The sequence below is a fragment of the Anthonomus grandis genome, chromosome 2 (assembly GCF_022605725.1).
Source record: "Anthonomus grandis grandis chromosome 2, icAntGran1.3, whole genome shotgun sequence".
NCBI classification, from domain to species: Eukaryota; Metazoa; Arthropoda; class Insecta; order Coleoptera; family Curculionidae; genus Anthonomus; species Anthonomus grandis.
In genome coordinates this window covers 35,070,921-35,098,297 of record NC_065547.1, presented here as the reverse complement: position 1 = coordinate 35,098,297, position 27,377 = coordinate 35,070,921, and the positions used below count along the sequence as shown (strand labels likewise).

Genomic DNA, 27,377 nt, shown 5'->3' with positions numbered 1-27,377 from the left:
CGCAAAATCACTTTTTAATTGAAATATTTATTATAATAATAATAATATGTAATTATCAAGCTATTGTAAATACTTCAATAATTATTTCATATTTCATTAAAAATCATTGTTTCATTACCAATTAATTTTGAATAATATTATATTAATTTCCATTGGATATTTTATGAATTTATATGAAATTTACTATTTCCTTTACACCTTGTTTAATAAAAGTAAAGAAAAATACATCTTTTAGATCATTCAAACTTTATATAGTAGATAAAATTTACAAAGTATTAGTACCAATAATAAGCCTTTTATTAAATACAGAAATATGTTGATGGAAATTTTAACAAAAGTGTCGAAGTCAGGCGGCTCAGGGCTAACTAACACTTAGGCTAATTAAACAAAGAAAAATCATGTGATTCAATTAGGTCATGCAAACCTATGATTCAAATTGTGAAGATAGCATTAATGTAATTATCTTGCCAGAATAAAAAGGTTATTTCATCAAACACATCAAGGACACAAGATTTATGGAATAAAATTTAAAATAACATAAGCTCTTTAGGCGATTGGAGTATATTGGAGTGGTCGATTTCCGATTAATCAACAAAGTAAGCATTTAACCCAAATCTGTAAAAAATGTCTGAAAGAGATTTTTATGGATGATTAACTATTTGGTTGGATCCTACACGGCATATTAATATAGTATCTTATATGACCGTGATTAAATAATTCCATTTGAAAGGCTTTTCACCAAAAGGAATTAAAGCTTAGTTAGATGCTATTTAGCCGCTGCTGTGTTTGCAACTATTTACAATTGGATAAATGAACTTAAACCTGGCCGTTGATCCACAAAAGAAAAACATCGTTCTTCCCGGAGAAGAGAGAAAATATTTGAATATGATTTTAGTGATCGTCGAATTAAATGCACGGAGGTTGAAGCCACCTGTCTGTGAAAAAAAGTTATGACAAGATGGGTACCGCGTTTGCTGACAGAGAAGATTAAGCGCAATCATATGGTCGACTTTGAGGCTCTTTTGGCGCTCACCCGCCGCTATCCTGTGGAGTTTCTTCACATGTGGATAAATCATGGATTCACTACTACAGTCCAAAGACAAAGAGACAGTCACAACAGTGGATGCTCGAGGGTGAACGGGCTCCGAAAAAGGCGAAATCGGCCGGCAACATGATGGAAAGTTTTTTGGGATGGACTCTCAGCATTGTCATCAATTGCTTGAATAAAGGAGAGACGATAACAGGGGCGTATTATATGAGTTATCACTGCATCTGTTAAGCGAGAAAATCAAAGAAAAACGTCCACGTCTGAAGAGAAAGAAAATTCTCATACATCATGGCAATGCGCGTGTGCACACCTGCGCAGTTTCGAGAACCAAGATTGCAGAATTGAAATTCCAATCGTCACAACGGTGGATGTATTCACCAGATCTAGCCTCCAGTGACTTTTTTCTAATTCTGTTTTTGAAAAATTGGCTTGGCGGACGACGCATTACTGTAGATGAGGAGGTGATTTCGCAAACAAATGCTCAATTTTCAGGACGTTGGAAATATGTATAGAGCTCGAAGCAGGTCATTTTCAAAAAATACGAAAAAAACACTATTTTTCTAATTTGCTCTAAGAACTTTTGAACAGCACTCGTATTTCAATTAGTTTTGAATATTTTGTGCGATATTCAAAGTGTTCCATAAATAATGGTAAATAATTTAATAGCAGATTGCTTAAAAGAAAAGATTGAGTTAAATTTTCTTAGTCCAAAAGGCACAGAAATACAGGGTGATAAGCTTAATGTAACTTTTTTAAAATTTGGCCATAAATTTAGCATTTATTTTTAACAAAATTTATAGCAAATTTTATTTTTTTTTAAATTTTAAGTTACAGTTTTAGAGGATGCTACTAGCAACATTTTAATTGGTTTTAAAAATCCGTAATTTTCTTAGGTTTGGCATAATTTAATGTTTTATTTAAAATATGCATTGTGCAAAACAGTTTTGCTTAAAAAAGGTATATCTACCTCAAAAACCTCGATACGATTCACCTTTCTCGAGATATTTATATTTAAAATTTTCAATGCGCTCACGACAACATTTTATTTTCCTACTTCGAGTTAAAATATCTTTTAAGTAGGGTGTGTCTGTCAAAATGAATTATTATAAATATCATTGCCACTGTCAGGGTTTATATGCTTGTCAGTTACTTTGATGAGTGGTTATAAAAAATCAAATTCACACGTTTAGTAACGTTATCTATCAGTTTTCATTGTGTTTTTGTTGTTAGTTATTATTATTGATTGTTAGTAATTGTGTTAGTGTAAGTTCCAGTGCCATTATTAATTTATGTACTATCGTTGTTTATGTTTTTTCGCTTGATTTTTGTTTACATGCCTATAAGCAATTGTTTCCAAATAGGACGCAGGCAGATTTTAAACTTTAAAAAAATATTTACCACAGACTTGGTGAACCGGATTCATTCCAAAAGGGGTATATAGGACGTCGAAATAGACGTAATGTGGATTAAGAATAAGAAATGGTAATCCAGGTTGTTGAAGACCCAGAAATAAGTGTAAGACGTATGGCTGTAAGAACTGAAATTAGTAAGTCATCAGTCTTAAGAATTTTTCATCGCGAACATCTTTATCCATATTAGTTCACGCCTGTACGAAATCTTTTGGATTGAGATTTCTTAGCCAGACTAAATTTCGCCCAATATATCCAGGCTTAACTAAATCAAGATCTATATATGTAAATAAAATTATGTTTACCGATATATTGAAAATCCGAAATTCGTTACTGAAAAACACTTTTAACACGACTTTAAAATTAATATTTGGGGTCGTGTAACATACAATTTTTTTAGAGCCATATGAGTTATTTCCAAAGCTAAACGGAGAATTATATTTAAACTTTTTACAAGTAAAGAATACTGATTATCTAGAAGAGCCGAGATATAGGTTTTGTGCAAGATGGTAGACCTGCGCATTTTGCTAGACCGGTGAGAGAGTACCTTAACGCTAATTTTAACTGGATAGGGCGTGGGCGTCAAAGACTTTGGCCCGCACGAACGCCATTACAATTTAATCCATTACATCTTTGCATAAGGGAATGGATGAAATCAATTGTTTACGAAAATAAAATAAACACAAAAGCTGCAAGAACTGCTGTTGAGTAATTTCGAAATGTGTAATTATTTTTTAAGATTCGGCGATCTTTCAGTACAAGGATTTTAAAATGTATTGAGACAAATGGAGGACATGGCCAACATTTACCAGCAAATATTGATACATTTTATTTTTAATTTATCTCTTGTATTTTATAGTTTATTCAAAATGAATGTAATTTTTTTGAGCGCATTGAAAACTTGAATGTAGATATCACGAAAAGGGTAAATCGCAGCGAAAGTTTTGAATAATAATGTTTGCCGAATGCATATTTTAAGTAAGAAATTAAATTACACCTAAATAATTACGAATTTAAAAAAATATACTAAAATGTTGTTGTTGGCGCCGTCTTTAAAATAATTGTAAAAAATATTATAACAATAAATAAACATTAAGATTAAAAAAACCATATCCTAAATTTTGTTAAAAACGAAGAATAAATGATAAACTTAAGACTTTCCAACTAGGAAAATTGCGTTTTACCTCATTTTTTAAAGGTATTTGCTATTAAATTATTTAATATTATTTATGGAACTGCGAGTATAATCTTCTGTTTTGATTTCATATCGGAGTTGTTTGTTTCGGTCCATATATCAATCTACCGAGCGAGACATTTTCTTGAATTCTTTGTTTTTCGAACAAGTATAAGCAGGGCATACCGGGTGGTGTATCGCCAAGCTGGCCATAAGAAATATAAATTATGATACTTTCAAATATTGGCTCCCCTATATATTTTACAGAAAAAATGTATTATACTTTTTTATTATGTATTATACTTTAGGTGCGAGTAAGATAAGCCACCATGCCAAGTTTCATTACTTTCTATTAAGTAATTTTATAACTAAATCCAATTACTTACAAACAACAGACCAACAAGAAAGCAAAACAAAAAAATATGTATATAAATACAACTAACAAAAATGGTATTTGTAATTTATTAGCGTGCGCACTACTGTACTATGATCTTTTCCTACAATTTTTCCAAGGGTTCTGCTGCCAATTCCTTCATTTTCTTCAACAAGAGGTACCATTTCAAGCTCTGAATTATTTTATCCAGCTCTGCCATCATTACTACCAATTATTGTACCCTTAGCCTTAAAGTTATTCACAATATTCTTCACTGTTGCCTTTACTTGGAAAATGCCTATCAGCGAAATTCACAGAGCACATTTCGGACACTTTTCGAAAATTATTCCCCACTTAGTCATAGTTATTTTTTTTGATTAATGTAATAATTAGTCATATTGACCACTACATAGATGACATCACTTTGACATAACATTTTGATAATTTGGCTGGTGGTTTCATAATTTAGCTTTTAGTTTTTTTTTCAAATAAATTCTAAATCTTAGTCGCGCCTTTAAAAAAATCTAATAAAGTTTTTGTAAAATATACAGGGGAGGAACAATATTTGAAAATATATAGGATTTCCTATGGCCAGCTTGGCGATGCACCACCCCGTATATAAAATTGCAATATGACTATTCATACTAAGTGTGTAAAAACAAAAGAATCCCAAAGTAACTTTCTTAGTTTTGTAAAATTAAGTGAACGCCGTTGTTTCGTGATGGATGTAATTTTATAGCTCCTACCGCTCACTCCGTCATCCCCTGATCTAAACCCTTTCGTCTATAGAATGATTACGTTAAATTGTAATAGTAAATTATTTTTAATCGCACATATAGAAAGTATATCAAATTAATACATGAAAGTAAATGTATATATACTCGACTTACCTAGTAAGGCACAAAAGGAAGGTAAGAGAGGTTTTGCAACTTTATGATATACACGTGCGTTTAGTTGCATTGCTAATTCGCTTCTCGTCGGTAGTCGTACTGTCCGCACACATTTTTGGCGGTGTTTTTTTTAAACTGCCTTTGCATTTCTCTCGCGCAGGTAAAGTATATTGATTGCATATTTAAAGTAAGTAAAATAGGTAATGGGTAATGGAATACAAAGGTAGGTCGAAAAGAAAATCTAGGTAGTTCAATTTAAGTATCAAGTAAAAGTATAAAAAATGTAGCAATAAAGACACCTTAGGTGCAAGAAATACTTATAATTTTCTATATGCTAATTATTAAATTTATTTGCAATAGTGAGAACAGAACAACCGTTAATTAAAAATTAATTAAAAAAATAAAAAAGCTTAATTTTTAAGCATGTTCATTAAAGCGCAGATTTTGATCAAAATACAAACACACATTTTTTAGAAATGGTTAGAAATGTGAACTTAGAGCCCTTATATTAAAGTTTCGATTTACTTCATTTAAGTTGTAGGTTGTACTTGTAAGATAATCTAAGAATTCCTAATTCGCGACTGACACACTTTGGCGCTTGAATGCAATTGGCTGCATTAAAGTTATAAAACATGTTAGCAAAAGTTGTAGCTATGCAATCAATTGGGCATACGAGAAGACATTAAGAAAAACTACCTTTAAACAAATTCTTTATATTATTTAGAAAAAATTAAAAAATATTTCTCATTATATCCATAGTAATCGATAAGGTTAGGTCCTTTCGAGTGCACGATCTAAGGTTCGAAAGTCTTAGAATAATCCAATAAAACTAAGAAGCACAAGTACTTAGACAAAAAATGTTTTTTAATATCACAACATACAAATTTAAATGCAACAATACAATATTAAACAACGAATAATTTTTAATATTTAATTTATTTTCGAGGGTCCTGGTCGAGGTCCTTTATTATCAGATCCATGTAACGAAATTGTAACACATCCTCCTGATAAGAAAACAATAGTGAATAAATAAATTTCACGCGGGTACTCACTTACCCTTCTCACCACCGGTAATTTTATCTAAAATTTCATTAATATGTTCTTCGTGCAATCTTCTTAAGTTTTCCTGGTATTCGTTATATTGCCAGGACACCATATCAGTATAGATAAATAGAAATACTAAAATATTATGTTTACTTACTAATTAATAAACGTATCAAATTTGGTCCTTACCAAAAACGATTATCGCTTCAATGATATAGTGTACTCTCGTTACTAAAGTCATGGTTAATGCATTCACAATTATTAGTAATTCCATTAAAACATACAATAGAAATGACAATGAAGAAAACCAATTACTGAAGTTTGATTTCTGAAATCAATCATTGTTTCGATGTAATTATTTTTAAAATAGAATATAGGATACTCACTCGAAATATAAGAAACATGAGGACACTACAAATAATACAAATTATTCCGAGAGCACTTAAATGAAGAAAAACGGGAAATCTCGTCAAATATACTGATCCGCTAACGGCAAAGCCATCCATTAGCAATTCGATAATTCTATACCCAAGCAGTACCTAAAACGAAAATGTTAAAAAATAATCAATTTATAACCAATTATCCATCATCTCACCCAGAGTAAAATGGCAATCACCAATGCGAAAATCCACGGTCTACGAAACTTTGTTGGCCAGGTAAAGGGCATTGTTTGAATCAGACCGCACTTCCTTAAACTTTTGACAGTATGGTGACATTTTCTAAAAAAATAACCGAAAAATGAGGAAATTTCGCTCGTCATGGCAACCAAGTCAATAAACTGAGTAAGCGAGTAACTCAGTTAAATTGGGTAATAATTTAAGACTGTTGTTAAGGACCGTTTTATTAGATAAGTAATTCATATTAAATTAGGGAGCTTGCGGCTTAATTCAACGTACACATTGCTTTACTATTTTCTATAAATTCTACAATAAATATTAAGAAGTTAAAAAATATAAGAGAATAATGTATTTAGTATATATTGTAGCGTTTTTATTGTTGGTTTAGGTGTGAATTTAAATACTCAATGCACAAAAATAAACTGATTTATTACCCACGTACACACTAAACGCAATGATTTGACACTACTAAAAACATTTATTTACACTGAATTTATTTCCTACTACCTACTTATTTCGATTTAAAAGTAGCGCAAATATTCGGACTTAAATTGAGGAGTGTTGGAGCAAAACCGAATAAATCCACTTTTTATGAAAAATTAGTTAGCGACGGATTTCAACTGACTTTGTTAAATTACACTTTATAAACTATCCGATGCGAGTAAAACCGAATAAATCCTTATTAAAATTCGGTATGGAAATCGATGTTATCGAGCAAAACCGAATAAATTCAGAAAATTTAATTAACGTAATAAGAGATTTTTTGTAGGGTTGTATAACTTAGAATAAAAAAAGGTAATGACCTTTTACGGCTGTTGGCGGCATATTTTGTGTGTTAACGGGATAAAACAGTATAGTTTTAGCAGTAGTCAGTAGTGCTCATCTGATTAATCTTGTCCCGGCGCGCCGTTTGCCGCAGTTTCGCGTAATTTTCGCGGGATATTATTTACATTCGATTGTTTTTGCTGTTATATAAGTTGTTTTGATTTGGCCGATACCGAAAGGAGAATAATATGGATAAAGATATAATAGGTGAAACAGTAGCCGTATGTGATGCCAATGAAGGTAGCCGAATAAGAAAAAAGGTTGAGAAAAAGCAGAGAGGAAAACTTAGGGTATGAAAGAAGGGGGTAATTTGTTTAATTTAAGAACGTGTGGCGGGTCATTTTAACCCTTGTGTAACCAAGCAAATAAAATTGTTTTCTTTCTGTTTTAAAATTTAATTTAAAAAAATTAAATAATCGTGGGGATGCGCTAGATTTTTTATGATTTTTTTATTGTTTTTTTTTCAAAAGATATTTTCTAGGCTGATTGGTACCTGAGTACGCAGTTGGTTACACAAAGGTTAAAGGATTTTTTTTATACAAAAATACATTTTTAGTTTTTTAAAGAGGCGAGGCGCTTAAGATTTTTTTTCTGTTGTTACAGATACCAGGATTCAGATCCAGACTTAAATGGTTTTAAGCGACCCTGCTCACATAATAACAAAACTTATCAATGCGAACAAGTAAAAATATTTGATATTAAAGTGACTAGAAGGAAGCTGTATGAAGTTCCAGATAAAAACGTACAAGGTATAAAACTTGGTCATATGATTAGTGTTTGTAGTACCGTAAGGAAGAGATCTGTAAAATAAAATCCTCGACAAAGAGCAAGAGCAGCGAATTTCTTTATGAAAATTAAGAAAAATGGATCAACAGAAGTAGTTAAGGTTTGTAGGAGTTTCTTCATGGCTGCACCAGCAGCGAAAAATCACAGATTGTTTACCATTTGTAAGACTGTTGATTCAGGAGATATTCCCAAAAAACGTCGTGGTGGGGATCATGTTTTGAAAAAAAGTGTGTCCAAACGGGATAAAGTTCAAGAGTTTATCGGAAAATTAAGAGCTACTGAAAGTCATTATAATCGAAGCAAATCTAGAAGGATTTATTTACCGGCCAATGTTAGTGTTAAAAAATTACGCCAAATTTATAATGACCAGGCTGAAAATCAGTGTAAAGTTAGCTACGCAATGTTTAGAAAGATTTTTGTTCCAAAATTTAACATTGGATTTTCATCTCCAGCTTTAGATACCTGTTCTCAGTGCACGCGTCTAAAATATCGCATTAAATCGGAGAAAGACCCACAGAAAAAAGTAGAGTATATGACTGAATATAGAGTTCATAAGAAAAGAAGCCAAGCTTTTTATACTCATTGTAAAGAAGAGCCAAAAAATTCTTTGACATTTTGCTTTGATTTACAACAGGTGCAGCCGCTACCGCACCCTCCTATTTCTGATGCATTTTATTCACACCAAATAAGTATGTATTCATTCTGCTGTGTTTCCATGAACTCAAAAAATCCTACTTTTTATATATATGGACGGAAGATCAATCTGGGAGAGGTGCTACCGAAATCGGATCTGCGTTGTTGGACTACCTAACAGCTTTGGATCTGACTGGCATAACTCAGATAAGATTATTCTGCGACGGATGTGGGGGCCAAAACAAAAATTCCCACATCATTCATATGTTAATGTTTTGGCTCTTAAAGTACTCTCCTGATAATATTATTAAAATTATAATTACCTACCCTGTAAGAGGACATAGTTTTTTACCAGCGGAGTGTTTGGACGCACGGAAAAAATATTTAGAAAAACTCCAACCATTGGTTCTAAAGAAGAATATGTTGGATACTATTCTGAAGTTGGAAATGTTAAGGTCTTAGGATCCTAGTGGAAAATTTTCAATATCAAGGAATTACAAGATTATCTTAATAAAGTTGCAGGAATATCGGATTTAAAACGAATTCGTTTACAAAAAAATCACATTAAAAAAAGTGGAGAAATCAAGATATCAATCGCATGCTTCCAACACTACCGATTCGAAGCCCAATCAGAAGTTAAAAAATATCTCTATAAAAGAGGAAAGAATTTAAAGAACTTTTCGTTGTCAGAGGTCCCGCTGCGCAATAGCATTCCTCAAAAAAAATTCAGAGTGTAAAACAACTGATGGAAAAACAATTTGGAAAAGAGTGGGCAAGTGAAGAAAAATTTGAATAGTACAAAAAACTGCTGTGTAAAGACGAAGGTGAAAATAATGAGAAAATTTCTCAGAAAGAGGATAATATTAGCATTGATTGCAACTGCTTGGAGGAAGAATACACACTCCATATTTAGGTTTTAGTTAATGACTGTGTTGTTTAAAGAATTTTTTTTTGTTATTTTTATTTTTTCTTTTATTTTTTCTTAATATATTGGATTAAATATTTTAAGAAATAAAGCTCTCTTGTTTAAAACAATGTTTTTATTGCTGCTTGGTAATAAAATTTTGGACAAAACCAAATAAATCCAATACTTTTGAGCAAACTCGAATAAATCCATTTTTGGTTTTGTTATAATTCAAAAAATAATAATTTGTCAAAATTGTATTTAAGTAAAATGTATTATTAACGACGTCTCCAATAATATGTTCTACCAAAAAAAAAGAAAAAGATAATACTTTTTGGGTTATTAAAAATTCGGGTTTTTCCCAAAATCATGTTTGGTGGATTTATTCGGTTTTGCACAACACTCCTCAATTGGCCTCCTAGAAGCGAGGGCTAAATGGGCGAGGGCTAGACCATTGTTCCCGAAGATTCATCAACCTTCTATCAGAGTTGTCGCGAGGTATGCCTACCACTCGCTAAATCTACATTGCTTTTACGGATTCCCGAATGCCAAAGAACAACTGGTATATTTACGGCTATGAAGGTCGTCATACTGTATCTAATATACAGGGTGTTCTTTAAAGACCTATTTTAAGAAAAAAAGTTCCTATGAACATATGTCCTAAACGTCTTAACTTTTGAGATACAGTTAAAGTTTTAAAAATAAATCAGTTTTTTATTAATAACTTAAACAATATTGTAGACATTTTTATAAAATTTTTTGATGTGCAAAAAAATTTTTTTTTTGCCATTGGCGTCCCTACCGGTCTTCTATTGAATATTTTTAGTAAAAAAAAAAACTACACCATTGCTTTAAAAAAAAAAAAAACTATTTTTAAAAATCCTCAATCACTTTTTAGGAAATTTGATCGCTTGGTTTTTTTTCATCCGGCGCATGGTTTTCGCTTAAAAAAATAAAAACAATTTTACTTAAAATAATATTAGCAGCCTCGAATGATGATCCGAAATTAATTTTTTTTACAAAAAATGCAAAATTAATAAAATAATTTTTTTGAACCTGATTGTGAGACCCTGAGTGATTTTCAATCCGTAGATACTCATTTAAGTTATTCTGACCAAAAAATGGTGTGTTATCCAAAATCGTAATTAAATACTCAGATACTGAAACTTTAAAACCTGAGTTGCCAATCATAACCTATTTTAGTGGATATTGCTGCTATATTACTTTAAAAAAACATAAATGCGATTTTACCTTTAACCAACCTTATCTTGTAGAAGATTCTTATAATCTAAGTCAATCCGTGGCGTGGTGGCTGTGATACAACAGTGATAATATCTGTTATATTTAAAAAGCTAATCAATGAATTTGAAGAAATATTTCTGGACATCTACAATAAAACGTATTTTTTTTGTCAATTGTCTTTTAATTATCCTATTAAATATATACTTTTAACGCCTTTTGAGGAATGCAAATACCATACAAATACTTCAAATATTTTTCTTAGTCGCATTGCTAACACATTTCTTAGAAATTAGTGATCTAAACATAACAATAATCAACTAAGTAAAAAGAGAAAAAGGAAACTTTAATAGACAATAAACATAGTGGTATATAGAGAGTATAGTTAGAGCTGACACTAATCCCCTGCAATTAGGACACAATCCCGATAATGACATAAAAATCCCAATAATGAAAAATTATATTTATGTCGATGATCTGCGGGTCACAATATTCCAATCTTCTATACAAAGTCAATACCATTATGAATTTACTTAACAGATTTCTTCTCGTTTATTTCAAAAATGACGAATCCGAGCGCAATTTTAGTCATCGCAATAAATATTAATTTTTTCCTAATAATGACAACATACAAGATTTTTTTAAATTAAATTATTACAAATAATTCACATACTAGGCTCAATTTACGTTAAAACTTAACTGATGATTTCTATACACTGCTAAATGCCTAGGCCTACATATGACGACGTCACGCGTTAAGCGCTCCGGCCTTATTATAGGAGTATTGGCTCTACACGCTGTATGTACATACATGTATGGATATAGCCTGGTTCTTAGCATTTCCATTAAAAACGCCATAAACAAAAACCATATTTGCATATTCTAAATTTGAATACATGTGTGGCATTTTATACGACTTTAAAATTGTAGAGATTGTAAGTCGAAAATGAACATACACACTCACACCAACACAAACACATGTCAGAGCAAAAAAACGGACCAAGCAATTGGTACCTACAGCATTTGTGATAAGAAGCAGTAAACTATTTAAAACATTTTAGTTACTCTATAATTTAAAAACAAATGAAAATCGCATAAGAACAAATTTTAACGAGTTTTTTAAACTATTTTCACGTGTACAATACTCACCTGAAGTTTGGTGCGTTTTGGTTGGTTTTGGTCCTCCCGACTCACCCTGTATACTTATAATAAACAAGCTATTACAAACAATTTATAAAAATTATTCAAGAGATGGCGTATGTTTGACATGTAACCAAAGTCAAAATAACAGAAGTCCGATTCGAATGTTTGATCAATATTATGTCAAACTGAATATTAAGAGAGGGATAAGGTAATGGAAAACTTAGCAAAACCCCAAATAATTTGCCACAACGAAAAATCCCTCGATTACGCGATACACGACGTAAAATGGATCCCGTGCTCGGCGAAATTCGTGTCAGTTGGAGGCAAATCAAACGGCGCGGGGATCGTGGAAATTTTCACCCTTTCGGGAGACGGGATGCAAAAGATCGACGAATTTTGCAAAAAAGACCATTTTAAGTGTTGCACCTTCGATGCGTCCAGCTTGAGGAACAGACACCTGGCTACCGGGGACTTTTCAGGACGATTACAAGTTTGGTAACGTTATTTTCTCAATTAATTCCCAAAATAAAACAAAAGTATTATCAGGGATTTGGAGGACACCATCAGTCCAGTTTATAAAACAACCGCACACACGGCAGTTATCAATTCGATTGATGGAGTCGCGGGGCAAAGCGCCAACTGTGGGGCGCCCGAAATTGTTACTGGCTCTCGAGATGGTAATTTAGAAAACTTAATCATCAATTAATTTTTGTTTTTTTTCTTTCAATAACTGATGTAATATTAATATCTTTATTATTTTAAATGAAACACACTGTATAACATATATTTTTTGCATTCTACAAAATTTGATGAAAGACTTGAATGTAACATATGCATGGGGCTGGACAAATATTTGTCGTCTTTTTTAACCATTAATGGCCAAATTTTGGAAACTTCGATGGTCGCAGTTCGTTCTGTATTATACAAAGAGTGTTTTTTAGGTTGTGTAATGGTTTGGGACGTAAGACAAAAAGAAATTCCCGTAGCTAAATTCACCCCACTAGAAGGCCAATCTGGACGAGATTGTTGGTGCGTCGCTTTCGGAGACTCTTACAACAACACCGAAAGAGTTATCGCAGCCGGATACGATAATGGCGACATTAAATTGTTTGATTTAAAAACGATGAGCGTCCGATGGACCAAATGTCTTAAAAACGGGGTAAAAAGTATACAATATCCTTAGAACATTGAATGCCTAAGTGTGTGTGTAAGACAATATCCTCATTAGCTCAGATACTCTCAATAGAACGTTTTGAAAATATACATTAGTAACATTTGAGAACGCCACAAACGATTCTGAATATCTTATTTAAATAATTTTTTTTATTTAATTTAAATAATAAAAATATACTTGTTAGAAATATTTATAAACCCCCTCTCTTCTCCAACTAATACATCTAACTTTCTTGATTTTTGGAGGATAGCTTAAGTATGTAAGTACTATTTTATGACGTTGTCATATTTTTTGAAGATTTTTGAACATAGATATTTTAAGACAAATAGGCTCAAGTCAAAAACTTAATAGCTTGTTAGAAACTTTCGAAATTCATCAAAAAATGAGAGATTCGACTAGAATCCACGCTGCTTCAAATACAGCTACTCTCTTGGACGTAATAATTATTAATCAAGATGTTGAATGTAAAACATCGGAATCTTCTTATGACAATACTAAGAGTTTAAAAAAATTACGATAAATAATAATAATATTACTCATTTAATTAATAAATGTGCCCCTGTTAAACATATAAAAGAAAAACCATGTACTCCTCCAATATAAAAGTTTTAAAGAAACTGATAATCGCCAAAAATATATGAAGCAGAAAACTGAAGATAGTCTGAATTATTACACAGAGTTAAAAAGAGACACTAACATGCAATAAACAGGAAAAAATTATTTTGCTTTCAACAAATATCATTAAAAAAATGAAAAGAATTTTGGAATAATGCTATAAAACTACATTTTACAAAAAATAAAACCAACTATTTGCCTGGTAATTCAAATAATGCAGAAGACTTAAATTCTATTTTTTCAAACTCCATGGCATCTAAAAAATTAACATGTAGTGAAAAAGTCAATTTCTACCTTACTAATAAAAAAATACAAATCATGAAGAACTTAACATAAAATTAGTAAATGAAGAGAAACCTATACATAATATAAAAAATATTAGAACTAATGCGGTGGGAATTGATGGAATTTCTATTAAAGATCTTAGGATATGCCTTCCTTACTTACCCTGAAACCTTTGGTAAATATTATTAATCGTTGCATTTTGCAAAACATTTTTCCTGTGAAGTGAATGGAAGGAAGCTATTATTGTTCTCTTGCCATCTCCTCAAGATTTTAAAGATATTAGACCTATGAGCATTTTACCAGTGCTTTCAAAAATTTTAGAACGCCATATTTATAATCAAATTTCGGAGTTTATCTATAAGTTAAACATAAATAATAGTTTAAAAAAACTAACAGAACACGCTTTTATTGCTAATCGAACTAAAAAGTAAAAAATAATTTTTTAATTATAAAGAGTTTTAATTACAGTAGTAGAAGGTCGGACAATCAATCATAATTAATTACCTCAAATAAAAATCATAATAAAATTGAAGTTATTAACAGAATAACTCAAATCAAAATTAAAAGCGTGGGGTGCATTTTACTTTATTTTTATAACTCTTTTCTCATAGGTAGTTGCCAATAGAAGAATTGTCATATTTAATATATCGAGCACCCCACGCTTTTTACTCTGATTTGAATTATTCTGTTAATAACTTAAATTTTATTATGATTTTTATTTGAGGTAATTAAATATGATCGATTGTCCGACCTTCTACTACTATAATAAAAACTCGTTGTAATTAAAAATTATTTTCTACTTTTTAGTTCGATTAGCAATAAAAGCATGATAAATTCCTTATTTACTTGCCAAATGTTGTGTGTTTTTATGTTCTCATTATTTCGTTGTAATTAATAAGAAGCCCTTGTAAATCACAGTTATCATATTACATCTTATATGAATATTATTTAGAGTAACCTGTGTTTGAGACTTATTAACCACGCATATGTAAGGAATAAGTGTCAGCTACCTAAAATAAGTGTAGGTGACAGCTACCCTAAAGATATTTTGGTCTCCGTTGTGCAGAGCCGCGTGCTTAAACAAGTTCGAAAGAGTAAGTTATAGACTCCCGAACTTAGTAAGAGTAACTCCTAGAGTGCAGGCATGCGCAGATCGCGCGCTATCTTTATCTCTCTTACTCTCCTACAGAGGATTACATTTTTTTAAATTAATCCTGGCAGTCTTTAATAAGGGTAATGGGAAACTGTTATCAAATTATTGCATTGTCAATTTTTTATACGTGTGCAAAGTTTTAAGTTGATGAGACCTTTAGAAACCAGTGAAAATTAAGCTCCAAGATTCCGTTACATACCTACATTGATACAACCCGAGCTTTAAAATCGTGTTAACAATCCCAGACTATCAATCAGGTGTCCAAAAATCATCTAATACTAAGTCTTTTGAGCATGATTAATGACATCAAAGCCAAAAATGATATTAAAGAAATAACGTGTTTAATCTTGCTGAACTTTAGTAAAGCCTTTGATACCATAGATCATAAATTACTAGTAGCTAAATTTTAGTACTCTGGGTTTCCAAGAAGTACTATTACATTTTTTAAATCATATCTTGAAGATCGCTGTCACTGTATTCGAGTAAGAAAAGATTCAGATCTAGAATATCCAAATTTCTATATTGGGACCACTACTTTTTTCTATTTATGTGGCTGATATAGGGGACTGCCTACAATATTCTAACTTGCAACAATACGCAGACGATTCTTAGATGTATCTGCCTTTTGACATACCAGGTTCGCTCATAGCTCAAAATAAAATTAACAGTGATTTAGAAAAATTGGCTTCATTCGCTGCAAATCATAATTTAAAACTGACTGCTTTGAAGTCTTGTGTGATGTTAATGACAAATAATAAAATCAATTAACTGAACTTATTAGCTTCAAAATAACTATAAGGGGCGAAGCTATACCCCTTGTTGATGAGAAAAAAAGTTTAGGACTGGTAATTGACTTAAATTTAAATTTTACAACACATGTTAATGACAAGATTAGGGCTGCTTATGTCCGATAAAAAAGTCTACAGAATCAGTACAAAAACATGCTACCACCAGAAATAAAATCTTAGCTGTGTGATGTGCTTGTTGTATCATTGCTTGATTATGGAGATATTGTCTATGATTCATTAACAGTTTATTTATCTAAAAAAATTGAAAAATTACAAAATCGCTGTATTCATTTAAAATAACATTTAGAAATCACATCACTCATTATCTAACCAACTAGGCAACCCGCAATTCTAAGACATTTATTTTTCACTCGGGAAGTTTCATATAATACTAGAAACCCTTACCTACTAACAATCCCTATGCATAGAACTTCAGTCCTTGAAAAATCGTTTGAATATACAAGTATTTGCATGTGACATGCCTAATCACATAAAAAAATGTTCACCTAGAAGTTTTTTATTAAATATAAAGAATCATGTTTAAAATGCACAACTTGCTGCAGTTATATGATATTTGGAGGATTAACCTGTGCTAATAGACCTGCTCAGCTGATTCCTGTTTAAGCTTATTTAAAGTTAAATGATTTTTTTTAATATGTGAAATTTTAATCTTGCCTTTTTTCTCTCCTATGGTTTTGGCTTGCCCCGATTCCTACACTTTACCTATTATCTAATAAGCACATAATCTATAATGCACATATGCTGTTATTTCTAATATATGTCTTTACACGACACATGCACTGAGTCGCATGGGTATCGGTTTTAAAAAATCACAGTGCACTCCGATTACCAGAAAAGTATATTTATTCATGATAAATAGTGGTTAATTATAGTTCAGTCTTTAAAAGCATTATTTTTGTAATTGTTTGTATTTATAAATGGCAATGTTAAACTGATTTGATTGATTTTGCAGGTAGTAAATCTTCAATTCGATCGCAAAGATATCCCGATGAATAAGTTGGTCGCAACCACTCTGGAATCGAAATTCTTCTGTTTTGATGTGAGAACCCAACATCCAAAAAAGGGGTTCGCGTATTTATGTGAAAAAGCGCACGCGTCTACGGTGTGGCAAGTGAGGCACCTGCCTCAAAACAGGGAGATCTTCATGACCACTGGAGGCAGTGGATCTTTATGTCTTTGGAAATAGTATGGCGTTAACTGTATCTAAATTATCAATGAATATTCTATATATTGACTTTTTAGCAACTATCCAGCAAAACGTGTAGAAAACGATTCGGAAGGCATTCCATATGGCATCATAGGAAATATCCAACAATTGCAAAATAGCGTTCTTTCTGACCAACCAATAACTGCATTTGATTGGTGCGTGGATAAAATCGGATTGGCAGTATGCTCCGCATACGACCAAACTTTAAGAGTTTTAATTACTACTAAGTTAAATTTATATTAAAAAAATTGATGAATTTAAAATGCATTAGACTTGTAAATAGTGTCTAATAAAATAAATGATCTTTTTATCAGAGCCTTGATAATTTTCCTAAATCTTAGATTAGAGTCTATAATAACGCCAGGGTTTTTAGTCGTTTGTACCACAGGTCATTGATTTCCATCAATTTTAATTATAAAAAACAACTAAAGAGCATGAAGATGTAGACTTACTCGAATTAAGTTTCAGGATATTATTAGCGGCGAATTTTGATATCAGACACAATTCATTAACTAATTGTATACTTTTGCAGTCTTTTAAGCAAATGAAAAATAAATATTGGTATCCTCAGCATAAGTTAGTAGCTGAAAGCTCTTAGCGGCTTTTAAGATTTCTGCGATGTAAATTTAAAACAACAATGGATCCAAGAAGAACAGCAGGATAAATAGGAATCATCTGTTGAAATCTTCCATTAAAATAAGAACAAATAATGTTGACGGATGCCTCATCAAATCCTATTATTGATATCGCAATTGAAACAGAAGGGACATCTAGTAATCGAAATACTGAACAAATCTGCTTACCCCACGCTCTAATATCATCAAGTACATAATAAATACAATAGTTTTTTCAAAAGCCACACTAAAAGTCGAAATATCATTCGCTAAGATAGAGGGAGATATTCTTCCCTGTATAGTATAAAACTTACTCAAAAATCTTTGAAAGAATAGGAATGATGCTTATTATTTTTATATCACTGTACATTTAAGATATAAATTAAAAAAAAAGTGTTCTCTTAGTATTCAGAAATTTAGGGTGAATATGTAATATAGGGTGTAAATAGAAAGGTACCTATTAAAAAACCAATAGCTAATTTTCTAAGAAAACCTTCATTTATTTAGAGAAATATTACCAATAAAACAATTTTTTTAAATTTAACTGAAATTATTTTGTTCTGCGAGAGATGTCCAAACGGTTCTTCCTGAAGTAATTTCGCATTGGAAACATTTGTAATATTCAAACGTTGGTGGTATATTTACTGAATTATTAAAATTTGATACAATATAACTTTTTATTCAAATTAAACTAAATTTCTGAAACTCCTTTCAAGATACAGTCAGACAAGATAATACAAATAAGACTATTGAATCTAGTGTTACTGAGTGCTTTATTCTTCTCCTAATGTTACTTAACAATAAGATTATTTAATTGAAAGTAAAAATAAATAAATTATGCTCTCTTGGCACATTTTTTCTCTATTTCAGCTATGAGTTCATCGATTTCGCTAGTCAAAAACGTCTTCTTCTTTACAGATTTTGTAGGTAAATTTGTTTTATCCTAAAGAGGATTAAGGAAACTCTTTGAGCAATATCTTACTTATTTTCGATTATTAACTCACCCAAAATCCAACGTATTCCGGCGAAAGACTTTCCAAAAGTAACAGTCGATCTTCCAAATGTTTCAATCTCTGGTAAATATTTTTAGGAACAGCTTTGTCCAAACTGAGCTGAGTCTCTAAAATTTGCAATCTTTCCTCGATTCCATTTTTTGGAATGTACTTTGTCATATAATCAGAATTCTTTTGGTCTCTGTGATACGTATTTAAAACTCGTTCAACTAAAAGAACAATTAACTTATATTAACCCTGGATATACCTATCTTAGTAAAAAAACTTTCTAAAAATCTGTTCTCTGTTTGCGGGTGCATTGACACGTCCAAAGCGCTGGCTAGAATCGACACATGGTTTATAGCTAATCCGTCGTTTCTGAATAGAAGTAAAACTTAGTCAATGATCTTAACAACTCGTGCTATGACTAACATTGAAAACACTGCGTCAGGAAAATGTTGGGTGTATTTCTCGACCCTAGACTGAGATGGAATGTGTGGGCACACATCCTACTACTGTAGGAAGCTCGCATGAAATACTTTTTTGCTGCATGACTGACTGTGTCTCACTGGGGATCATCAAGCAAGCATAGTTTAATCTGATCCATTCAATCATTGGCTATTCGATTATCGGCTGGGGCCATAGCGCAGTTGCAACTAGAGATTTCAGCTTAAAGAGTAGTAAATCATTGAAAAATATAAATTATATTAAAAGACACCTTGATGTCTAGTACTAGCACACTGCAAAGAACTGCCCAACAACTAGTTTAATATTTATACAAAATCTTTCCACATCAACCAGGCCTTTTACAGTCACAATGAATTTTTATTTTAAACTTACTTCATTTTAGACTACTATTTTTAAATTATTTTAGAATGTTATGATATTGTCATTATATTTTATCTAACTCTGATATTACTTATAATTATTAACTACCAATTAGATGGTGATTTTATGCTATGTCCAAATCTAATTAATACTTCATAAAAATTAAGTCTATAAATACTATCTTAGCCCTCATTTTAGACTATAATTTTATTTTGTATTATCTTATTGTACTATCGCTGAGTAGTCGGAAATAAAAGTTAATGTGCATCTCATGCATGACATTATATACTAGATCTTGACGTATATAAATACTTAATGTATATTAGGATGAATAAATTATTTGTATACCTACTTAAGACCCTGGCTTAAGTAGTGTTTTCCATGAGGTTCTGCGAGTAGCCCACGATGCAGGCTGTCATTCACATTTCTCGTATGCGATATTGGTATAGGGATATTACGCGGAGATCGGATATAGAGATGATTTCTAAGGAGCATATAGGACTCTTGGAATTCTTCTTTGGTTTTCTTGTATATTTTAAGATTTTTATATTTGTCAAGTGCACAGGGATGTTCCTGCTTATTGGAGGCTGAGAAGGTATTAAACTGGGCAATTCAATTTTATAAGTTGCCTGGAAGTTTAAATAAACGCCGGATAGATCACTTTAAAACTAGGATTAACGACATTTTATTGAGAAAAGCTCCCTTTCAAGTTCTATGTATTTCCTCAATAATTTTGAAATTTTTAGAATTTCGAATTCAAAAGTAGCTTTATTGCCCTAAACACAGTTAGTGAAAAAGACTTTTCAGATTTAATCTAAAAAAAAGATTTAATCTAAGTCAGTAAAACTTAAAACTAGAAGATATCAGAAAGCAAAATACAGTTGCAATATTTTTCTTTCCATATCACACATACATATTTGGTAAACAGGACAGAACATAAGTAATCAAAGAATAAGTAAGCAACAAACTAATAATCTTTTTAAATGCTTTTAAAATCTATTATAAGAGCTAAGTTTTCTTATTCGAAGTGGAAAGTGGTTGAACATTTTCTTACCCATGTAAGTAAAACAACTTCTCACTTGCTCTGAATAAGGAATGGGTACCTGAAGGTTGTATAAAAGACAGAGTTCCAAACGAACTGCATCCTAAAACTTTCTGCTTGTGCTAGAAAGAAAAGAAAGTTGTATGCCGTTGTGCGAAGGCATAGTTATGGATTCAAGCACATATAAGCAACAAAGGATCAACCTATTTTGCGCTCCTCACCCCACAAAGGATTCTAATTGCTGTTTTTTTGCAAAACAAATGCTGTATTCAAGAAATGATAGGCACATGAGCTCAAACAAAGCCCATAGCGAAGATGTGACTCTACACAAGGGAATGATAATAATTTTTTTACATGTAAAAGTCTCATTTTTAGAAATTATTCTAAAGGCATAGCAGCCTGATGACACCCTACTGCACACTTTAATTATGTGTATTAAAAAGTAGATATGCATTGCATCATTCCTTAATCTTAAGCAAGTCAGCATCCAAAAACATTTTCAGTTGGTCAATGTATTTTCTATGCCAAATGATGGTAGTGTCATCTGCCAACATATGGAGAGCAAAGGAAGGTCATTAACATTAAGAAGAAACAATGTCAGTCTCAGCGGGAGAGAACCTTGGGAAACTCCTGTCGCAGTCTATAGAGCAATGACTACCAAAATTAACCCTTTGCACACAAACCAATAGATGGAGCTGAACCAACCCAAAGAAGACCCTCTGAAACCATATTTCTTTAACTTCTATAACAGTATTCTGTAATCTACATGTCAAAAGCTTTGGATACATCACTGCTGGAATACTGCTGCAGCAACTTGACCGAAATGAAGTGGGCCGTAAAGAAATTGAAGATCAATATCTATGTTTTTGACCTCTTGAATCCAAACTGTGCGAAGATTAGAATGTTAAATATTTCCAAAAAAGATATCATTCACAAAACTTTCAACAATCTTAGATATAATTGAAGAACGTTTTGTCGGTCACTGCAATATCTAATTATAATATGGTGTAAGAGCCTTCAGTCTATTAAGACCATCTTCAGAACTACTTTGTCAAAGAGAACACAGAAAAACAGTCTACATAAACAGGAACAAAAAAGACATGTATGTACTGATGTACAAAGCTTTAAAACAACAAGAAAACTGATATTTATATTTGAAAAATAATTAAGAATTCAACAAAAAAAATCTTAGATTTGGTAAGGATTGCATGTTTAAGGCAACCCAGAAATGTATTTAAAGTGTTAATTCATTTAATGTATCTACAAATGCCTAAACGGCACTGGGTGGTGATGCTGAGAGTATCCTAAAAGAGATATGATGTGAACCTGCTGTTGTTTTATTTTTAATCCTTCTTCTCATAACATCTCTGATCTCCAAAATATTAGTAGGATAAAATAAAAATGGCTCCCCCACATTTCCATGTCTCATTTAATCCTGAGCTGTGTACCTACTAAAAACCTCCTTAGTAAGTTAACAAACAAGTAGTAAGAGTTCAATGTGTCTGTATATAAGTTGGAATTCAATTCAGAAGTTGTGCGGTGTTTCCCCATCTATTATCATTTGATGCTATTATTTTTTCATCCAGATGAAAACTTTCAGTAAGTTCTCAAATATATAAGATATACAATTTCCTACCATTTTGACATTATGGCAAATAAACTCTTGGACTTTGTGAGGAGATTATGCAAAGATTTTACAAAGATTCCGACACTGAAATCATTGTATCTCTTTAGCTTAATCGAATCTTGAATTCGAATAATTTGGTCACTATAAACAGAATTTTATTATGTCTGTTTTGCTTACAAAGTACGGAGTGGCCTAACCAGATGTCCATCCATATTATATTTTATGCAACTAGAGGTCCTTCTGCATATTGCTTTTTGTCGAACATCATATCTGTTAAACTGTCCAATAAATAAAATTTCTGCAATTGTTAACAGGTATGCAGATAGTCTTGATTTCTTTTGGAGTAATTTTAAAAAGTTTAAGAAATGTGTAGATGATGTTATGTTAGTTTAGTTTTCTATTTTTAGATACTTAATAGTTAATAGTATATATAATGTATACCTATTATGTATTATCTTAGAATGTTTATGTAAATGTTAATAATAATAAATAAATACGGAGAAAAAAATTTCAATTTGGAAACAATAATAACAAATTTACCTTGTAAATGGCTTTTGCAGTCCTTTCTCTTTAATACAATAGCATCCACCCTGGCACAACATTCCTCTGGATCTCTCTGCTTTATGAAAAATTCTGTATTGTTATGGATGTTAATCTCATCTCGTTTTCTCTCCATGAATTTCTCGATTCTCGCGTTTAAATCTGCATTCGCGGCCCTAATCTGTACAAGATGAGGTGGGATGTAGTTAGTCTGCACCTCTTGAACAATTTCAAATTTAATTTTTTTCCTTTTCGGTGGATATGGGGCTGAAATGAAACAGTTTTCAATAACTACAATAATCTCTTTATTGGTTTAAACTTAACAACAAGAAAATATCTAAGTTAAGATTCAACATAATTACTTGACCACTGACATTCTTTGTTCTCCTTCCAAGCTGCCTCATTATTTGAATAAATTTCTTTTTTCCATATGGGAACTGATTTTTTTACACTGTTTATGCAAAATTCAGTTGCTTTTAAGGCATCATCTCGGTGTGGTGAGGAAATTGCAATTATTATACTGGCCTCTTTAACTGGAACTTTTCCTAATCTAAAAAACAATAATTACTAAATTTTTCTTTTCAGAATAATTAATATTTAATATTTTTTTGGTGGCATAAAGAATGGTATATAAACCCTAATCTAATATTTATATTGGTACCTATGAAATATTGCAATATTTTCAACATCCACCCACTGCTTCCTAATATCCTGACAAATTTTCTCCATAGCCTTCATCCCCATAGATTCATATGCCTCATATTCCAACTTAATCACAGTTTTCCCATCAAAATTATCTCGGGTCGTACCCACAAATAATGAAATAGCTCCACAAGAGGCTGCCGTCACCAAACCAGTAATCTCTTGAATGTCTAGTGGCTCATGTTTAAAACTAATATGGTTAGTCATGATTAGCCTCCGCTTAAAGGGGGTATAATGGCTATTTCGTCGTTTTCTTTCAAAGTTATGTTTTCCTCACTGTTGTGCAACTCCTCGTTTATTGACAGTAAAATGTTGTTTTGGATTTTTTGCAGGGAATAACGTTCGACGATGGTTTTCAGTAAATTGTGGCAACTAATAGAGTCCGAAACTGCTAAAAAATCATCGGATTTACCAGCCAAATCTTTTGCTTGAGCGAAAAATAACAATTTCACTTTCACTAGCATAATATTATATTCGAGACTCCAGACTAGCCGGTTACGCAAGAGTCGGCTTAGATAAGCGAAAAGCTTCCATAATAATGACCCGGCTTTAATTATGATAATAGCGTTTCGTTTATTTAAATGATTACCCCGATTACCCCTTTGTTTTTTTTTTATTTTTTGGCAATAAAAAGTGATTTATACTTATAGGTTAGAGTTTACTGTCAATGTCAAATCAGTCACTTTAATATGAGTGGCTCACTGTTTGCTTAAACTGTTTTACACATCTCGGCGCATTCGCCAAAAAATTGCTAACGTAAGATGAGTTTTAATATTAAATTTTAAAACTATATATGTCGCAGGCTTATTGTAAAACCAGTCGTAGAATAATCACAATTTGACTAATAATTTTAGGCGTATTATAATATGACTGAATCTTAGTAGGCTTATTGTTAAATTCAATCTGTACGTGAGTATATTACAATGTGACTACATGAGATCAGGCGTATTATAATACGACTGACGGCCATCCAGTCGAATTATTATATAAAAGCAATATCATCTCGGTTTTTGCTCCATTGCAGTTAATTTGTTATTTCTATGTATAATATAGTTATTATAGAAATAGATGTAGAATGTATAGCTAAAAATCTTGGCCTTGGACTTTTTAGCTTTCACAAAACTAGTAGTAGAGAGGAAAAAAAAGTTAAGCTATAAATATTTTAAATAAAAAATTTATTTGGAATAAAAGTAAAAATTACAGTTCTAGAGTAATTATTTACTCTTGGTGGATGTTAGTTGGAGTTATAGGTCTAAGCTAGAAGAACACTTTGAAAAAAAATTGTATTTGCCGACGTTTTGATTTAAATTAGATCATCCTCAGGGCACTAAAAACAGATAAAATGTATGTTAATATTATAAATACCCATGGACAATTAAATAAGAGTTAATAATTATCTGTATAAAATGGACATGAGTTAAATATACAGATAATTCTGTACTTTGGTAGAATAAAGGCCAATGTCCATTTCAGCTGTTTTGAGAAAAACAGGGTTAATGAGATGGATATTTTTATAAATTGTGACCCTTTTTTCCTACTTTACTTATTTTTGGGATTTTAATTAAGGAAAATTAATTTTCTGTGGCCATAAATCTTTACTGCTTATGATACCTACACTAAAATAACAGAGAAAGTTAGTTATTTTCTTCAAGCTCAGGGTCTTGTATATCTTCAACATTTAAGTCGGAAGATCTTTATAAGTTCTCATAAAATGGTTTGTTATAATCGCTAATGTAAGGCAGCAAATGTAACAAATCTTTGATTTTAAGATCTGCCAATGGTAAAGGTTCTTGATTTATAGGTTTAGGCACATCAATATCCAGAATCGCAGGCCGGTTTCGTACAGAACCTCTTCTCAGGTCAACAACCTTAAACTCTTTACTATCGTTAAAGCTCGTTTTGTAAAAAATCTGAAACTGGTGTTCAACGGAGAACTTCATCCATTTAATTCGCATCCACGGAACAACTTCAGCAATCTCATTTTTTTTTCTATAAACCAATTTTTCCGTCAAAAGGCTGTTAAAATTCAGGAAGTCTTTTTGTAACATTTCCTTAACTTGTAGGGGTGGATTTCGGCGCACAGTTCTTATAAAATTAGTCCAGTCATGGGGGACTTCTATTTCAGCAGTCGTTTTTTTCTTGCATATTTCGATTGCTGCATGGATTTTGTCGGCCTTCATATGAGTATGACCAGGCTCCATAAATTTGTGGTTGATTTCTTGCAAATTATGTCCTAGATCTTGACATTCTTTCAAGACATAGCTCATCATAGTACACATAAAAATATTTCTGTTTTGCCCCGAACATGAATCGCTATAAAGATTTAAAACTTCCATTTCCTTTGGTAATGACAAGATGTATTTTCGGACGCATGAAGCAATTTCTTGACCTCCACGAGCAGCAATTGTCTCATCCCATAAAAAGCAAATTCCCAAATTGCCGGCAGTTGAAGTCTGATGAACAGTTAAATTATAAGTCCAGAGTTGTCTTTTATAAAAAGAAACGCCATTACGCAAGTATGGTGTAGGTAAGCACTTTTGTAGGTCGAATGATGCAACAACAAATTTGATGTCTTTCTTGCTGTTTTCTTTATCTAGTGACTTAAGTTTGTAAGCCATTTTAGAGAGGTTTAAGTGAGCGTTTCTTTATTCCAAAATTTCAATTTTAGTTTTTTCTTCTTCTGTAAGATTTTTACCATTAAAAGTCTTTAACTTTACATTTAAACTGTGACATTTAGAGCAAGTGTCGTTCGCAGGGGCATGAAATGAAAAGTTGAATTCTTCATTAAAAATCTGTCTGTAAAGTGACTCTTTTTCGGGGCTTATGTTTTGTTCCTCGCAATACTGAATGTAAAGTCGATAAATTTGGGCAATTGAAAGATCGGGACTTAAATATTTTTTTGATGTCCTCTCTCTAGAGTAATGACTGCTGTATGTAGGAAAACTATTAATATGTGATTTAATAAAATCTCTTTTTTCCTCGGTAACTTTATAATGATTTTGATGTTTTCCCCGACCGTCTGAAGAGCAAATATTTGAATCATTTAATCTTTTCTTTTCGACAATTACTCTAACTTTTTTAAGGGTCAAATCAAAAGTATTTAGGTACATTTTCTGACAAACCTCCAAATTCTTGTGATCTTCATTTGTGAGAAAGTACTTTCTTGAAAAGTTTCTTCGACTAGGTTTAAATGCACATTCCTTAACAGTTTACGCTATAAGCTGATCTTGACCATGCCTTGATAAATTGTAAAAATCTCTAAATAGATTCTGCCTTTGGACATCTTCAAATTTTCTGCCAACATTTTAGTTTACATTCGCATGGCTCCTTTAGCTCTTTTGCCCTTTGTAGGATTCCTTTTTTTGTCTTATATTCTTTTCCTTTTTCTTTGCGATCCCTTCTTTCATTTTCCATCCAACTTTTTTAATTTCTTACACGTTTTTTAGTTTTTTTCCAGGGCCCTTTTGCTCATTTCGATAATTTAACGTTATTCAAACACAGAACACAGTTTAATAATAATATAGTAAATTACACTAAAAATTTGAGGTTATAAAAACTAGGTACGCATTAAAATCTTAAGGCCAATCTCCTAAATAAAATAATACAAAAGGGCCAATGTCCATATTATGGACTTTAAACATTTAATTTATTCTTCTAATATATTGAAAAGGCCTAAGTCCAGAGATTGGCCTTTTTTCTATTAA

The 27,377-nt window shown here is 31.7% G+C and overlaps 3 protein-coding genes across 4 annotated transcripts; 1 reads left to right on the top strand and 2 right to left on the bottom strand.

The window, feature by feature from the left end:
• Positions 1 to 5,732: 5,732 nt before the first annotated feature.
• Positions 5,733 to 6,709, bottom strand: LOC126750712 (uncharacterized). Its single transcript, XM_050460416.1, has 5 exons — positions 6,534 to 6,709; positions 6,325 to 6,477; positions 6,128 to 6,266; positions 5,951 to 6,073; positions 5,733 to 5,898 (listed from the first exon to the last, which is right to left on the bottom strand). The coding sequence occupies exons 1-5, from the start codon at positions 6,696 to 6,698 to the stop codon at positions 5,825 to 5,827; spliced, it is 654 nt and encodes a 217-aa protein (XP_050316373.1). The 5' UTR covers positions 6,699 to 6,709; the 3' UTR covers positions 5,733 to 5,824.
• A 5,494-nt stretch (positions 6,710 to 12,203) lies between these two features.
• LOC126750711 (dynein axonemal assembly factor 10) lies at positions 12,204 to 17,643 on the top strand. Its single transcript, XM_050460415.1, has 5 exons — positions 12,204 to 12,580; positions 12,632 to 12,762; positions 13,027 to 13,244; positions 17,074 to 17,306; positions 17,364 to 17,643. The coding sequence occupies exons 1-5, from the start codon at positions 12,297 to 12,299 to the stop codon at positions 17,569 to 17,571; spliced, it is 1,074 nt and encodes a 357-aa protein (XP_050316372.1). The 5' UTR covers positions 12,204 to 12,296; the 3' UTR covers positions 17,572 to 17,643.
• Positions 17,644 to 18,696: 1,053 nt separating this feature from the next.
• LOC126750683 (molybdopterin synthase catalytic subunit) lies at positions 18,697 to 24,028 on the bottom strand. 2 transcript variants are annotated; one of them, XM_050460362.1, is made up of 5 exons: positions 23,633 to 24,028; positions 23,334 to 23,521; positions 22,972 to 23,238; positions 18,947 to 19,164; positions 18,697 to 18,885 (listed from the first exon to the last, which is right to left on the bottom strand). In XM_050460362.1, the coding sequence occupies exons 1-5, from the start codon at positions 23,878 to 23,880 to the stop codon at positions 18,778 to 18,780; spliced, it is 1,029 nt and encodes a 342-aa protein (XP_050316319.1). In that variant the 5' UTR covers positions 23,881 to 24,028; the 3' UTR covers positions 18,697 to 18,777. The 2 variants fall into 2 exon arrangements, with proteins under 2 accessions (XP_050316319.1, XP_050316320.1); XM_050460363.1 differs by having other exon boundaries at positions 23,346 to 23,521.
• Positions 24,029 to 27,377: the final 3,349 nt, after the last annotated feature.

Bases quoted from the DNA above. Each gene is read 5' to 3' on its own strand.
- LOC126750711 (XM_050460415.1), top strand. From the start codon at position 12,297: ATGGAAAACTTAGCAAAACCCCAAATAATTTGCCACAACGAAAAATCC. The intron at 13,245-17,073 runs GTAAAAAGTATA...TTGATTTTGCAG, and splicing joins CCAAATGTCTTAAAAACGGG to GTAGTAAATCTTCAATTCGA. The intron at 17,307-17,363 runs GTATGGCGTTAA...TTGACTTTTTAG, and splicing joins TCTTTATGTCTTTGGAAATA to CAACTATCCAGCAAAACGTG.
- LOC126750683 (XM_050460362.1), bottom strand. From the start codon at position 23,880: ATGACTAACCATATTAGTTTTAAACATGAGCCACTAGACATTCAAGAG. The intron at 23,522-23,632 runs GTACCAATATAA...ATTGTTTTTTAG, and splicing joins AATATTGCAATATTTCATAG to ATTAGGAAAAGTTCCAGTTA. The intron at 19,165-22,971 runs GTAAATTTGTTA...TTGTTCTTTTAG, and splicing joins CTGCAAAAGCCATTTACAAG to TTGAACGAGTTTTAAATACG.
- LOC126750712 (XM_050460416.1), bottom strand. From the start codon at position 6,698: ATGACGAGCGAAATTTCCTCATTTTTCGGTTATTTTTTTAGAAAATGT. The intron at 6,074-6,127 runs GTAAGGACCAAA...ATAATATTTTAG, and splicing joins TGAAGCGATAATCGTTTTTG to TATTTCTATTTATCTATACT. The intron at 5,899-5,950 runs GTAAGTGAGTAC...TTTTCTTATCAG, and splicing joins AATTACCGGTGGTGAGAAGG to GAGGATGTGTTACAATTTCG.